Genomic DNA, 14,678 nt, shown 5'->3' on the forward strand with positions numbered 1-14,678 from the left:
AATTAAAATAAGGTTGGGGTTGACATGGTAGTTTATTTTTACGGAAAAAGGATTATTTTAGCATACAAAAATAAACTTTTCTAGTTTTCTGTACATTTAATATACACAAAAAAGTGTATAAATGTGTTCTGCAGCTCGTTTGTCTTCAATTTAAGGATATTCCTTGTTGTAATCTGTCCACGGACCTGAAATAAATTCATCTTTAAATCACTTCGAGGAAAAAATGTCTCAACCTCACGCACAACAATCCAGACACCTGACTCACTGTGTTTCTGAAGGTGCAGCCAAACAAAAAAAGGTATAAAAAAAACAAACAAACAACGTCACTGACAGGATGAAGTTTGGCAACAACCTTCTTACCGGAAGAGGAGATTTGTCAAGCTACAAAGAATGAAGACATTTTGGAGGAAACGTCTACAAAATAATGGCGCAGAGAGAAGCGAATGCAGGTACTGGTATGAACGTGTTTACATCTCTCTGTTCATTCAAGAAACTTCTGGAAAGAACAATTGGACAGTTGTACGATTAATGGAGGGACAGACAAACAAATGGAAGGACAGGCAGACATTCTGCTAGCTGTTTCAACTATTAAAAGAAAACTCAGACAGTTTAGTTGGAGATGTTGAGTTAGCATTCTCAACTAATAACAACAAGTACACACACATTTGAAAATTACTTTTATTCTTCAGGCCCGTTATACCGTTATACAAGTACATGTTCCATGGATGGTCTTTTATCTACCAGGTGACCTTTCATTCCTTATTTTGAAAGGTAATAACCGGAAGCAGACCTGTGTTTTAGCTAACTTACCGTTGGTGCTATATCCGTTTTTTCGGACTCGAAGTGAAACGTCCGTCGGTGTTATTTTTAGAAGTACACCCAGTTAAACCACGGTATGTTGTTTTACACGCGACACGATAGCATTATATATAAGTACTCCCACCAATTCTTGTCTTTTTGAAAAAGCAGGAGGAGAATAATCGTTCGCTCGTAGCTAGCTGTTAGCCTGTTACGTTGTTAGCGGAAGCGTTGAGCCGCGGGGGATTTTTGTTTTCCACAACTCGGTTTATGTGTTCGACACTTTACAGAAATGTTGGACGGTTCTTTGACTCCGGGCGATGAAACGAACATCGGCAACTCCGAGAACAACAACAACCTGATGGTGAAGCTGTTGTGCGGCGGCGATGCGTTTCTCACCGGGAACAAAGCGAGGCAGACGATGCTGCTCAAGAAAGGAGGGAAGAAGCTGCGGACAACGACTGCGGCGACGACGCAGCAGCTCAACCATCAGCACCAGAAACACGCGAGAAACACTCCGATCATCCGCCTGTTCGACCACAACAACAACACGACCGGTCTGACTTCTAACAAAGCCGCAAGTCAGTCCGGAACCGAACCTGCTGCTGTAACACAGACGGTTCTGAGCCTACATCCTCTCAAACAGGGCGCCAGGAAAGACGTAAGTCACTTACCGGTTTATAATGCGACAATACAGCGGTTTAAGTTTACTGTACGATATTTATCGTGGATTTATCAAAATACATCGTTTCCTAATCGATTAGTTTATTTTAAGTTCGACCCAGCACATTTAAAAACAATGCCGAACTGTATATCATTTAAAAGTACACATATATTACAAATCAATTAACATGTTCTCCAACATTCTGCGAGGAATTGTTGAAAATATCAAGAATTTTAAGTGGAGTTTGGTTCGTTTGTTTCATTCACATCTGTGGAGCTGTGGATCTTGCCTGTGCACGTCAAGAGATTGTGAGGTTTTGTTTTCTCTAAATGAAACTACATCAAAATGTTTTTAAATCAAATAATTCAGAAATCGTCTTAGTAAGATTAGGGCTGAAACAATTACTCGATTAATTGATGGCTAAATTACAGATTTTGAGTGTTTTATTACTGTTACTAATTAAAATAATAATGATAATTGTTATTGTTATTATAAATAATAATAATATTATTGTCTGGTTTCTTTGCTCCATAACAAAGAAAGCTATTGAAAACTATTAATTATAGTATAATATAGTAGAAAAACTATATTTTATAGTGTTTTTGAAACTAAAATACTAACTGATTGACTCCAGGTTAAAAATACTGTTTAGTCACAGTAGTGTTCACATATGTGTGAAGAACTGAGTTGTATTTGAATTAAATGGATTCATTAAATCTACTGCAGTGCCTGAGGCTCTTTGCAGTGACGCACTTACTAATCCTGGTGCTGATGAAAGCCGCCATGTGACGGAGAAGTTGAGTCTTCCGCCTTCTTACCAGTTGTGTCACAGAGGAGAACAAAAAAAAACCAAATACGACATGCTGCGGGCTGTTTATTGCCGTCTAATTTGTCTGTGAAAGGGAGCGGAAGCGACAGCTTTATAATCAAAACACGTCACTGCCCCGACAGTTCCGATGATGTTCAATGTGAAATAGACGTATTAAAGTTTGATCACCACAAGTGAGATTTAACAACTCCACTGCAACACAAAACATGTTTTTTATGCCTTTGGGTCACGTGTCTGCTTGTTATTTATCTTTAGATTAACTGATATTGTTTCGTAGTTTGGTGGTGAAATTACCAAAATTACAAAAAGTTTGACTTTTCCTTCATGTATGAGCAAAGAAATGATTTACAATGTAAATATATAAAAAATATTTAGAGCTTGGAAAATGGACTACATCTTCTCTATCTTCTACCATTTTACTCTGGTACCCCAAGGGAATCGTCCCAAACAATGGAACAGTTGAGGCTGGTTATTTTGGTACTTTTCCCAATGGAAATGCAAAAAAAACGTACCATACTGTACAAAACAGATCCGTTGCACCAGAAATGCAGCTTAAGTGAATCTAAGGCCAAGTTGGGCTCCCAACGCCCTCTGCTGGACTATGTAGTAATGGCTTCTAATGGTCCGATGTGCATCGAGGCGATATCATTTGAATTTGAAAGGGATTCTGAGGTACATTTTTGCCTCAAGTCCGTACAGATATCGGAATTTCAGATAAAAACCTTACTGTACCGCTTTAGGTTGCCAAACAATGTTGTTGTAATAGTTGTAATAATGACTTCCAGTGGTCTGATGTGCCGCTATATCTTTTCAATTTGAAAGGGTTTTCAGGTAGATTTCTGCCCCGAGTTCAAACAGATATGAGAATTTCAAATACAAACGTGTATCTTTCGTCTTTATAGGTGCTGAAATCCAAAGGTGGCAGATTGGATCGTGGGCCCGGACAGACGGGAGGACACACCAGCCACAACCTTCCCAGACACGACCACCACGCGTCCCAAAATGTCAACAACCGCGGCCACAAGCCCAAGACTGCGAGCCAAACGCCCGGTGCTCCTCGCGCAACGAAGCGTCACGACCACCAGCACCACCACAGCAGCCCCAACAAGACGTGCTCTCCTCACCAGCCACCGTCACAAGAGCAGAAGAGGCCTCTCCACGCCTCCAACAACGTGAAGACTGCGAGCACGCCGCCGCCCGCTGAAACTGCCACAGAATACCTCAAAGACGGCGAGAAAGTCTACGCGGGAGCTAAGTTCAGCGAGCCGCCGTCACCCAGTGTCTTACCCAAACCGCCCAGCCACTGGGTCGGAGAGAACCGGCCTCACCACGGCCACCAGAGCCGAGAGCAAATGGCCGTTCAGTTAAAGTCGCTGCTGAAAGTTCAAGATGCGCCGTGACGGCGCCCTGGTGCACGCCTAATCTGACCCAACAGCAAGAAAAGGGAAAAGCCAACAATCAGAAAAATGATAATCCCACAAATGGAATTTGACCTTTAACACACTGCAATACCACGGAGGGATTTTTTTTCTTTTCTTAATCAACATTAGTACAATTTCAACGTCACGCCAACGCGTTTGCTGCACGTGTGAACATTCCGGTGACGTCATGCTGTGTCAGGAGATATAGATGTTTACTGTTACCGATGATACAGACTTTATTCTTTTGGCATTGTGAAGAATTTTTGACCAGTATTGGACACAATATACCGATGTGTATCGTATCAGCTTGTGACTGACATGCTGTGTATGTCAGTGTTTAATCAAATATTCTTCTTCCGGGGTTTTTTTTTGGTCTCCAACAGTAACGTGATCGGTGTTTACGTTCTGCAGAAGACGAAAAACCTGATGACGACGGCACTTTGTTAGCGTGGACACGTTTGAAGAGGCAGCCTTTGTGCGATTGACTTTTTACCAAGCGTTTTTTAAAATATATCGTATATCTGTGTGTATTTTTCCTGAGATTTTAGTTTTGTTACTCAGTTATTATTTTTATTATTTTTTACTTCTGTTATTTTTGTTCTGCTTCAAATGTCACCCTGCTAACTGAGGCACTTTGCTACGGATCCTTCAACGCAACACACAGTGGACGTTAAAGAAAGAACGCTTCTTGCGCAGTTGCACTGAAAAAAACAAACAAAAGACGTGCGTTAAAGGGCAGGAATCCTCGAGTTGACCAGCCACTTTGATTAGGGAGAGCACTTTGGAGGGAGCTTTCCTCTTCTTTGAACGCGGGTCCTGCTGGTGGGAAATTTCGTGTCGCATCAGGGACAAATGAAGCTGCCGAGGCCGTTAAAGTCTCAATGAACGGAGTAAAACATGATGATGATGAGAATGATGTGAAAAGTCTGAACCAGCTGCTACAGAACGTCTGTAATCCAGCAACTGTAGTCATTTCTTTTACTTCACCGCACTGATGTCGGCACGTCCACATCAAACCGGAACTTTGCAGCGCTTTTTCTCTGCAGAGCTCCCCCTGCAGTTTCGGAGTGCATATTTTCTCGAGGCCACAGCAAACGTCCATTCATCCGTCCATCGTCTACCTCTTTATCCTCACTGTTTAATGGAGCCAGCAAACACGAGTCATGTCCATGGCGGTCGACATCCGTCTTTCACGCTTCTGTGTTCTTAAAATGGCCGACGTTTACCCGTGTGTCGTTTCCTCTGGCGACGGTCTTCTCTGCGTCTTTTTCGCCGGCTCTGACACAATGAGCGTCTAAAATCACAACTTCACTACCTTGATCTTCTCGACTGTTTATGTTTTAGTGCCGTGAAGCAAAATTCGAAAGCAAGATTCTCCTGATTCGTAAGGACTCTGCTTCACCTGCCCTGATCTTGCAAGGCTGGTTTCCCGCTAAGACAGTAGGGGGCAGTGGTGTCAGCCCCTTAATCTCCTCACAACAAGACATTTAACCATGACAATGACTCTGAAGATGTTACATTTAGCCTCCTTTTCACACCAAGTTGTTTTTCTATCGTTCATAAACGGGAGTTTTTCGTGTTTTATAAAAAGCGGGAGTATCGCGCATCGCTACGTCAACACATTCCATTCTTTAAAAAAATAATGTTCGATAATAAAAATGTGTTAATTCAGAAAACATCTTCTATTTCCCCCGTGAACGCCGCGTGCTTCCGAACTAAATTACTCGTGCCATTGTTGTCTGTCGATAAATTTGATTAGCGCTGGAATAATTTGTCGGATAAACTCTGCGAATCCTTGTAATTGTTTGCGTCATTATCCAGATGTAAAATGTGTTTTTTGTGTATTTGTGTTGGACAAATCACTTAAGCAGTAAAATAATAACGTTATTGATTCGCCGCGGTCGTTAAATATTACACAGATCCACTGAAGTCCCGACAGGTTTTATATGCAACATTTGAATCTGTGTGCACCAAGCATTTGTTATAGATTTTATATTTATAAATAAATGTATATATTTACGTGGACTTTTTTTATTATTATTGTTTAATTTTTATTTATAAATGTCGATAAATATCTTAAATATCTTTTTTTTCTCTCGACTGTTGGGTTACAATTTGCAGCTACAGGAGAAAAATAAGTCGTAGTAGAAAAGCAAACAAACGCGCGATATTTATCGATGTTTTATCGATATTGTGCGCACAAGGTAGAAAAATAAAAAAATAAAATCACAGATCTGGATTTTAGCTGCTCCGTGGTGAACGACTGCTGGTCTGACAGTTTGTTCCGGACAAATAACGATGATGCATAATGATGATGAGATTAACAGGGTTCCCACAGGTCCTTGAAGTCCTGGAAAGTTTGTGAATGTGAAAAAATAGAAATGGGTCATTGAAAGTGCTTGGATTTTGTGCAGCAACGAATTGGCCAACGCAGCGGTGTGGTGCACGCTGTCCACTGTCTTGACATGAGACTCCATGCAGAACAGTGAGCGAGTAAAGTTAAGCAAAGAGAGCGCAAATGCCTGGGAAATGAAAACACCAAGATCTCTGTCTTACCAAAGACAAATGACAAACTTTGACCAAGGTCCTAAAAAGGACAATCACTTGTCCAGAGCATTGTTGCAGATCAATAAAAGCGGACGCCATCATGGACAAAGACAACACTCGTCCAAGCTGTCCTCCGTCTTAAGCTGCGTCGGCACATTCTAGTTCTTAGAAAGACCTTGAAAAGTCCTTGAACTTAATGTCAACCAAGGTGTGGGAACCTTGCGTTTAAGAAAATGGCTGCTGTTCTAAATCGGTACGATTTTGTTGTTTTTCAGGCGTATTTTAGCTTCATCTGCGTAAATTATATATAGTTTTACTTCTTTCTTGTTTTCACACATCAAGACATTGGAGCACATTCATGTTTCCGAGAGCAGTGTGGTGTGGATTTATCGCAGAATTTTCTAATTATGTAACATTTTTTTAAATATGTATTCTTTCATGGTGCAGGCAGCTTCTGTGACGTCGCACATAAATGGAAAAAATGTACCAATGTTGTTAAAGGAAAGAACCCCTCCCCTTTTTTAAAAAAACAAAAATATTGCAGTGTTTTAGTTCCACTTCACTATTTGGAAAAATGTTTTTATGAAGCCTTTAATAACAAAAATCGAATTAAAATATTGGTTTTCCCCCGACGACAAAGTTGTTTTTGTGTTTTTTTTGAAGAGTGAGGTCTCAAACTCGTGCCCCGTCAAAAATATTGTTATGAAATATCGTAGTATAATATTTTGATCTAATTTTAAAATGACATCGTCCACCCTGCTCAATCAACTGTTGCCTTTTCCCCTAAATGTTGAACTAATTATTATTTTAACAAGTAAAACAATTTATTCAAATGTTTTACAAGGATGAGAAGGAAAAAGGGGGAGGTAGAATAATTGTACTTCCTCTTTTCATCCAATAGAGGGCGTAGTAGGGTTACAAGTGGCTCAGTCTGATCCGTTGACGAGGCTTCCTGCTCAAATAAATACTGCAGTGTTTTCACATGAGCTTCATTATTGTCGTCGTTATATTTAACGATACAAATTATCTGAAATGTCCATATCCATTTTATAAGAAAGCAACTGGTGGCCCGTGGGCCAAAACTGGGCTGCCAGCATGAGTATCTGGCCCTGGCAGATGATCTAAAAAAATCTGAACTTCAATTATTTGCTCATCTTCACCCCCAAAAAATTAAACTTTCATATTTGAGTATGTCGGTGAGTTTGCCAGGATTTTTAAGTCACTCGCATGTTTTTTCTTCTATCAACGATAAACACAATAATAGAAAGTGCTTTTTGTCACGGAAGCAACAAAGATGTTTTGAATTTAACTTTAACAAATCTCTAACAAAGCATTTACGGAATATTCTTATTCATGGAGTTTAATATATACGGAGCACCTAAAGGGACATCGAAATAAAGTATCTCGTGCTCACGAGAAAGTTTCACGTATTTATAGTTTGGCAGCAACGGTATCGGAGGTGACCAGCCCCGCCTCAGCGGACACTCGCTGCGTACAGTGCGTGGGGCAGAGCAGCGTTACCTCGGCCTGTCCTGATGACATCGCTGTCATTAGATTAAGCCTCATCACAGTGTTGATAAATGAACAAATGAAAAATTCCTGTTTCTCGCGGTGAAACAGGAAAGAGCGACAGAAATAACTGGCACGAAGAAAAAGAGTCGAAAAGTGGCGACCGCTGAGTTTGACACGCAAAGCTTCTCACAAGCACTCACAAAATAAGATACCGATGCACATGCAGAGGTCTCAAACCCGGGGCTCGTGGGCCTCATGCGGCACACTGACACATTTCCTCTTCCTTGTAAATATTTTTCATGATAATAATAACAGATTACACGCAGTCATGACAGGGCCCTTGCTTCCTCCATGCAAGTCAGAGAGTGCAGCAGTTCCCTGACCTCACTGTCTCAACAGTCTTCACTCTGAGGTCAATGTATATCAAAGTTATAGGGCACTTCCTGTTTGGTCAAAAATCGCCAAACTTCCATGGCCCGAAGTTCGCCAAACGTCTGTGGCCACATGGTTTTGAATCCACAAAACCTTTCGATAGGTTTTTGCCTTTTATGTGTCTCATATAAATTGACATGTTTTATTTTTGGTACGACAAATGCACTAAGGCGACTTCGTTCATTTATGAATCGAGTTACAGGGCACGTCCGGTTTTCAAGTACTTGTTTCCTGTCTGCAGGCAATGGCATGCAGCAATGCTCAGGACGGGCCCCTGGTCTCACGTGTGAAGTTTCAAGCAGATCGGTCCATGTATGGCCAAGTTACAGGCCACTTCCTGTTTTTGGCGAAATGGCGACTAAATTTAAATTGTCCAACTTCCTGTTGGGTTGAGTTTGTCAGACGTGTCAATGTATGGCAGGGTTATAGGGCACTTCCTGTTTCGTGGCGAATGGTCGAAACAAACAAACTTCATGTTGAGTTGAGGCCGTGGTTCTGGTCTACTTTTTTGTTCTGGTACCAGATACTATTTTTTAGTGCCTGCTCCGGCGAGGTTTCAAGCGTGCTAGTGGTAAATACTATGTGAGACTGCCGGTCGCTGACCGACCAGAGTCCTGTCACAGGAAGAGACGTCACACTCACAAATCGAACTGTAGATCACTTAAAACTACTTAACAGTCCTAAAAACGTGGGTTAATCTCCAACAACTACAGAAGTCTGGTGTAAAGTCACTCGTGTGTGTGTGTGTGTGTGTGTGTGTGTCGCATATAAAACCAAGTCACCGCAGTTTCACTCAGCTGTGCAGTGATGACTCCGCCCACGTTAAGTAGGTACTTTCTTGTAGTGGAGATGCAACCTGAGGTGAGTAGAGCCGGTGGAAATGCGCCACAAGTTTCGGGAAATTTGGTGGATCCCAATTTTGGCTTTGCTTTCACCTTAGGGGGCGCTATAGAGCCCTTGAGCGAAGCACGTGTTTGGGAACTATGCCAATATTGCATTTTTGCCAGACCTGACCTCAGAGTTTTTATGCTCATAACCCTCTCAAAAATGATAATCACAAAGCCACAGATAGGCTGTGGCGTTTCGGCCTGTGGGTTCTCTCCGGGTTCTCCAGCTTCCTCCCACAGTCCAAAAACATGCAATGTGGGGATTATGTAAATTGGACACCCTAAAATTGACCATAGGAGTGAGTGTGAGAGTGAATGGTTGTTTGTCTCTATCTGTGTGTGTGGCCCTGCGATGGACTGGTGAACTGTCCAGGGTGTACCCCGCCTATCGCCCGATGTAGCTGAGATTGGCACAGCACCCCCCGCGACCCTCTGGTGGAGGATAAAGCGGTTAGATGATGACTGACTGACATATTAACTTGCGTCACCTTAACTGAAAAGTAAAAAAAAACGGAAGAAAAAATTGTCAGGGTGATAAAAGGAAGTCACACCTTCACAAGAAGGGTCAGCGTGTGTGTGTGTGTGTGTGTGAGGCACAAGCTCTCAAGTGCAACGCTCCCCGTGAAGAAAAAAGACGAAGAACAAATGGCTCCAACGTCCAGAAACATTTTGTTTCTCGTGGCCCTGCTTCATGTGACGGGTAAGAGCGTTGCTTTTCCAACATTCAAATGTCCCTAATCCTTTTCTGTACTTTTAAAATGACTTTTATATCAAAAGTCTTCAAAAAGCCAGTAGTATGTGCTGCTGTAGTGTTTTTCTTCTTTTCCAGCCTTTAAGTTAAGCTGTATGTGTATATGTAAAAACTCATGATTCATCATTATTTGCCATCTTTACGTCTCCTTTAATGTAATAATAACGTGTACATAACCACGTAGAGTGTGTGTATAAATATGTATGTGAGACGTATGAACCCTGTAAATGTTCAGTAGCTGTTTGAGTGAGGTTTCTCTGCGACAGTGTCCAAAAAGCTCAACCACAGCTCAAAACGCTGACGTTCTCCATGGACTTTGGTGTTGGAGAGTGAGTGGTTTACAAAAAGTCTGTCTCACAGTGAACTTCCTCTCCACACTTCGCCTGTTTCACACTTACAACAAACGATAAGATCAGCAGCTTTTCAGTGGTTTCCTCAACACGGTGTTCAATCCACTCACTTTATTTGAGTCTCTCATGTATCAGCTCGGTGACCTCGGTGACCTCCGATCAATCTTTATTCTGTTTTCACAAAAAAACGGAAGTACACAATAAACAACGTCGCATCAATGGAAAATAAAAACTTCTGCATGAATTGTACTCGTTAACGATGTTTCTGAGAAAACAACACATGTCAGTGTTTGTCGATCAGGTTGAGAAGCGTTTTAGAGACTCAGAGAAAAAGAAAACATTGATCAACGATAGCAGGTTTGATTGCCATCAGATCGTCTATCCCGAATTTATAACAGGTTTCTAATCAGAATTAGCTGCAACTTTGACGCCCCCTGGTGCCAAAACTGTGTGACACTAAGTGAAGCTTTCAGGTAACTTTTAGTCCTTATCTTGTCCACAGTGAACTCACCAAATTTGACGTTGATCGCAATGATCTGTCCGAATGCTTGTGATTGATGATTCTGTATGAAGATAAGGATTGGTCCACATTTATGTTATTTAAATGACACAATCGTTACTCACTGAAGCTCTGTGTGTATGTTGGATGATGGGATACATTCCAAATATTACGAGCCAAGAAAGTCATAAAAATCGATAACCAGCGTGAAAGTTGTGTCGTGTGTTTTTGCCACATCTGTGTAGTGACGCGAGGACCCTGTTGTTGCTTCTCTTCAGGTATCGACGCCACAGTGGACGGTTCTCGTGTTTTCGTCAAAGCTGGAGATACTGTCACGTTGTCCTGTGGCGATGTGAAAAGTACTGTGAACAGATGTGGTGGCACGACATGGCTCTTCTCAAGAGGAAACACTAGCACACAAGCACTGTTTGAAAAAAACCAGTACCACAAAGACGCCTCATCTAAATGCAACAGACTCAACGTGTTAAGCAACTGTTCTCTGGTCATAAAGACGGTCGCAGTCGGGGATGATGGTTTTTATTTCTGCAGATGGTTCAACACATCAGGAACACAAGAAGGTGGAGTTTGGACAGAATTGTCTGTTGTCAGCAGTGAGTATTTACATCATTTAAATTATTTTTTCTTTTTCTAAAATTTGTTCTTGAAAAGATCCTGACAACTGTAATTCTTACAAAACTCCAGAGGAGGCTCTGCTGCTTCCTTGTAGGGTGAACGTGACAATAACTAAACTCGGTGCATCCATCCACTCATGCACCGTTCAGTCCAGTTACTGCCGAAGTCCGACTAAGATGGACAATCGGAGTCAGTAAGACGATTTCCACCAGCAGTGCTGCAGTTTATACGTTGGCACAGTACGCCAACGCCATGTTTCCACCGAGTGGAATTGTTAGGTTTGGTACGGTACATAGTTTTTATGTTTCCATCAGGAATGGTACCAAAATAACCAGCCCTTCCCTTGTGGTACCAGAGTAATGGTACGGTATGCTACGGGTGGAGCTAGACCCACGACAGTCAGCTGATTGGTCGACAAAAAAACGGCACTCCCTTGCGACAAAGCTTGACGTCTTCTTGAGACAAAGCCAGCAGAAAAAAAGCTGCTGGGTGTCCCGCACTGTTGTCCACTGTGTTGTTGTTGGCTGTCGGCGTGGCCATCGGGCACAGCGCACGCCCCGCCTACCATGTGAAGGTGCTGTTCTCAGTCGAAACACAAGCCTGACCGAAGGCTTCACGGTTCCAAACTGTACCGCACTGTACCAAGATGGAAACACCTCACATGTGTATGTGCATACATGCAGCAGTCTGCATTGTGTTAGTCCGACTAAGACTAGCTCCATTTTAGTCCGGCTAACATGTTAACATGACATTAAGAAAACCAGATAACCATCTTCGTCCGACTAAATTCGCATGTTTAACGCGCATGCAAACGCACTGCTGAACTGACATTTTTGAAGACAAGCAAAAAATCACACAAAGACAAAGCGGTGGAAGAATCAGAAATATTATCAAACAGATAAAGGTGTTCTCATGTTCCATGTTCTCTAACAACGTTTCCTTCTTCTTCACGAGTGACTCAACAAAGAGATGATAAACAAATGACGGTAAAATGCTCCGTGTCATCACAGTCACACTGTGACGGGGAGTACACTGTGAACTGGCTGTCCAACAAGATGGACACCAATCAAAACAAACCCCGGGAGAGATCAGGGAAATCCTCCTGTGAACTATCTCAGATTTTTCCTCTGACTTCCACTTTTTTGTCATGTAAAGTGACTGATGTCAGAACCAAGAAAGAGTTCATCTTTAACCTCCAGCCCACACCCGAGAAGTCAGGTATGAACATTACCAGCTGTCATTCACTGGCATTTCTGCTTTCTTTTAACCGTTTACTGCGTTTGTCCAATTGTCCAGGTGACAAAATACCAGTCATGCAATCAAACAAAGACAAATGCAATGAAGCTGACGCGACCACGTCCACGTCCACGACCACGACCACGTCCACGACCACGACCGACCGACCGTCCCGTCACGCGACCCGACCCGCGACCATGACCGACGACCGTCACGACCACGACCACATCCCAAGAGACTGGTTGAAAGCTCTATTCTGAAGAGACTACCAAGCTGTGGCTAACGTGCTAACGTGCTAAAAAATAATTGTTGTATTGTCTTTCCAGACTGGTGGTGGTTGTACATCCTTGTGGCTGTAGTTGTGGTTGCAGCGGTGGCACTTTGTTGTATTGTAGTATTTGTTGTGATGAAGTGGAAGAGAACTAAAGGTAAGAACAACAAAAACGTGACACTTTTTCATTTTTAAAATTTGAGTTTGAATAAACTTCCAGGTTTTTTTGTTTTTTTTCAGGGAACAAAACGCAGACAAATGTTGATGATGTGAGTCAAAAAGCTGTTTAAATTTATAATCTATGCTATATTCAGAACATGAAACTTCATAGACATATACATATATATATGTATATATATATACATATATATATAGTTTTTTTAATATAAATATATATATATATATATATATATATATATAGGGGTGGGCAATTATTTCGCCCAAGGGGCCACATGAGAAACAAAAAATATTGTTGAGGGCCGGGCCAAATTTGAATGAATTTTAATTTACTTTTATCTCTTTTATCTAAAAAAGCAGTAAATTGTACTGTTTTGGTGTAAATTTGGCAGCATACAAACACACACAATAAACACAATTACTAACCAACTCTATTAAAAATATCAAATGACTACACTATATAATGAATACTATTATACTACACTACTGTGGTGTAGTGCAGTGACCACAACCCTCCTGCACAGAGCGCACCTGCATGCTTACGCGTTGTTATTACTGTATATTTTCTTCTATAGTCCGATCCTGAGGACGGTGTGGCCTACGCCTCGATCAGCTTCACCCAGAAGAACAGTGCTAACGCCCAGGTAAACGTCCATTTTGACTCTTAATTATGTTTTTAATTTACCAAGTAGCAATAATAACGTAACTGTTTTGATACTTTGAATTTAATATGGTCTATGATTTATGTGTTTCCTTCCAGGCTCTGAGAAAACACAAAGATGATGATGCGACCTACTCTGTCGTGCAGCTGTCAACTAGCTAAACAAAAATCCACTAAGGAATTGGTTCATTGGTTTTAATTTGTTGATGATTTTCAGTCAGAATTGTGTTTCTTGGGTTCACATCTCTTCCTCTTCACTGTGTTACTTTGTTTTTTATTATTTGATATGCAATAAAAAAAGGTTATGGTTGGTTGGGGTTAATTGGACACTGCCCTGCAGTCCAGGGTGTAGCCCACCTTTTGCCAAATACGCCAGCTGGGATTGGCACCAGCTGCGACGGTCGTGTCGAGGATAAAGCTGTAGACAATGGATGGATAGATGGAGTATCCAGAAACTGTGTTTTCCCCGACCCACCTGGACCCCTGAACATCCATGTGCTCCCTCGGAAGAATCCTTTACTGACCACTTTGCTATTAAAAAAATAATAAAATAAACATGTATCCGAGTCTTCGTGTCTGCGTTGTTGAGTACAGTTTTAGAGTAATGCTTGATATCACCTGTATATAAACAAGCATTTAGCCATGCAGTCCGAAATTGAAGGCAAAGAAGCTGTGAAATAATAAATAATAGGCCTTTATCACACTTCCTGGTTCCCATTTCTGGTAAATCGCAAAGCAGAGTATTTGCAGTCCGGTTGTTACCCTAGTTACTTGACAAACTATGGCTGCCTCCTCTTGCTGGTGCTGTTGCAACATAACGGGCTGTTCAACATCCATACCACAACTTTCCAACAAACAAACATATTCTCCACGGAGGCACGTTTGTGTGCAGCTTGCACTTTGACAAAGAAAGCCTGCATGTCTCAAAAAGTGGGCAGAAGAGCTGATTTATGTGAAATTGCCGAGGGAAGACACGGGTACTTCGCCAGTCGCTTTTCAATTGGGTAAAT

General features: G+C 41.7%; 2 protein-coding genes across 2 annotated transcripts; both read left to right on the forward strand.

Moving 5' to 3' along the window:
- Positions 1-776: 776 nt before the first annotated feature.
- LOC122784431 (proline-rich nuclear receptor coactivator 1-like) lies at positions 777-6,891 on the forward strand. The gene is made up of 2 exons (XM_044049705.1): positions 777-1,459; positions 3,194-6,891. Exons 1-2 carry the CDS (start codon positions 1,091-1,093, stop codon positions 3,689-3,691), a joined length of 867 nt encoding a protein of 288 aa, XP_043905640.1. The 5' UTR covers positions 777-1,090; the 3' UTR covers positions 3,692-6,891.
- A 2,769-nt stretch (positions 6,892-9,660) lies between these two features.
- LOC122783829 lies at positions 9,661-14,223 on the forward strand. Its single transcript, XM_044048717.1, has 6 exons — positions 9,661-9,790; positions 10,969-11,301; positions 12,886-12,987; positions 13,071-13,099; positions 13,583-13,651; positions 13,768-14,223. The coding sequence occupies exons 1-6, from the start codon at positions 9,736-9,738 to the stop codon at positions 13,828-13,830; spliced, it is 651 nt and encodes a 216-aa protein (XP_043904652.1). The 5' UTR covers positions 9,661-9,735; the 3' UTR covers positions 13,831-14,223.
- Positions 14,224-14,678: the final 455 nt, after the last annotated feature.

Source organism: Solea senegalensis, linkage group LG17, assembly GCF_019176455.1.
Source record: "Solea senegalensis isolate Sse05_10M linkage group LG17, IFAPA_SoseM_1, whole genome shotgun sequence".
In the NCBI taxonomy this organism is placed as follows: Eukaryota; Metazoa; Chordata; class Actinopteri; order Pleuronectiformes; family Soleidae; genus Solea; species Solea senegalensis.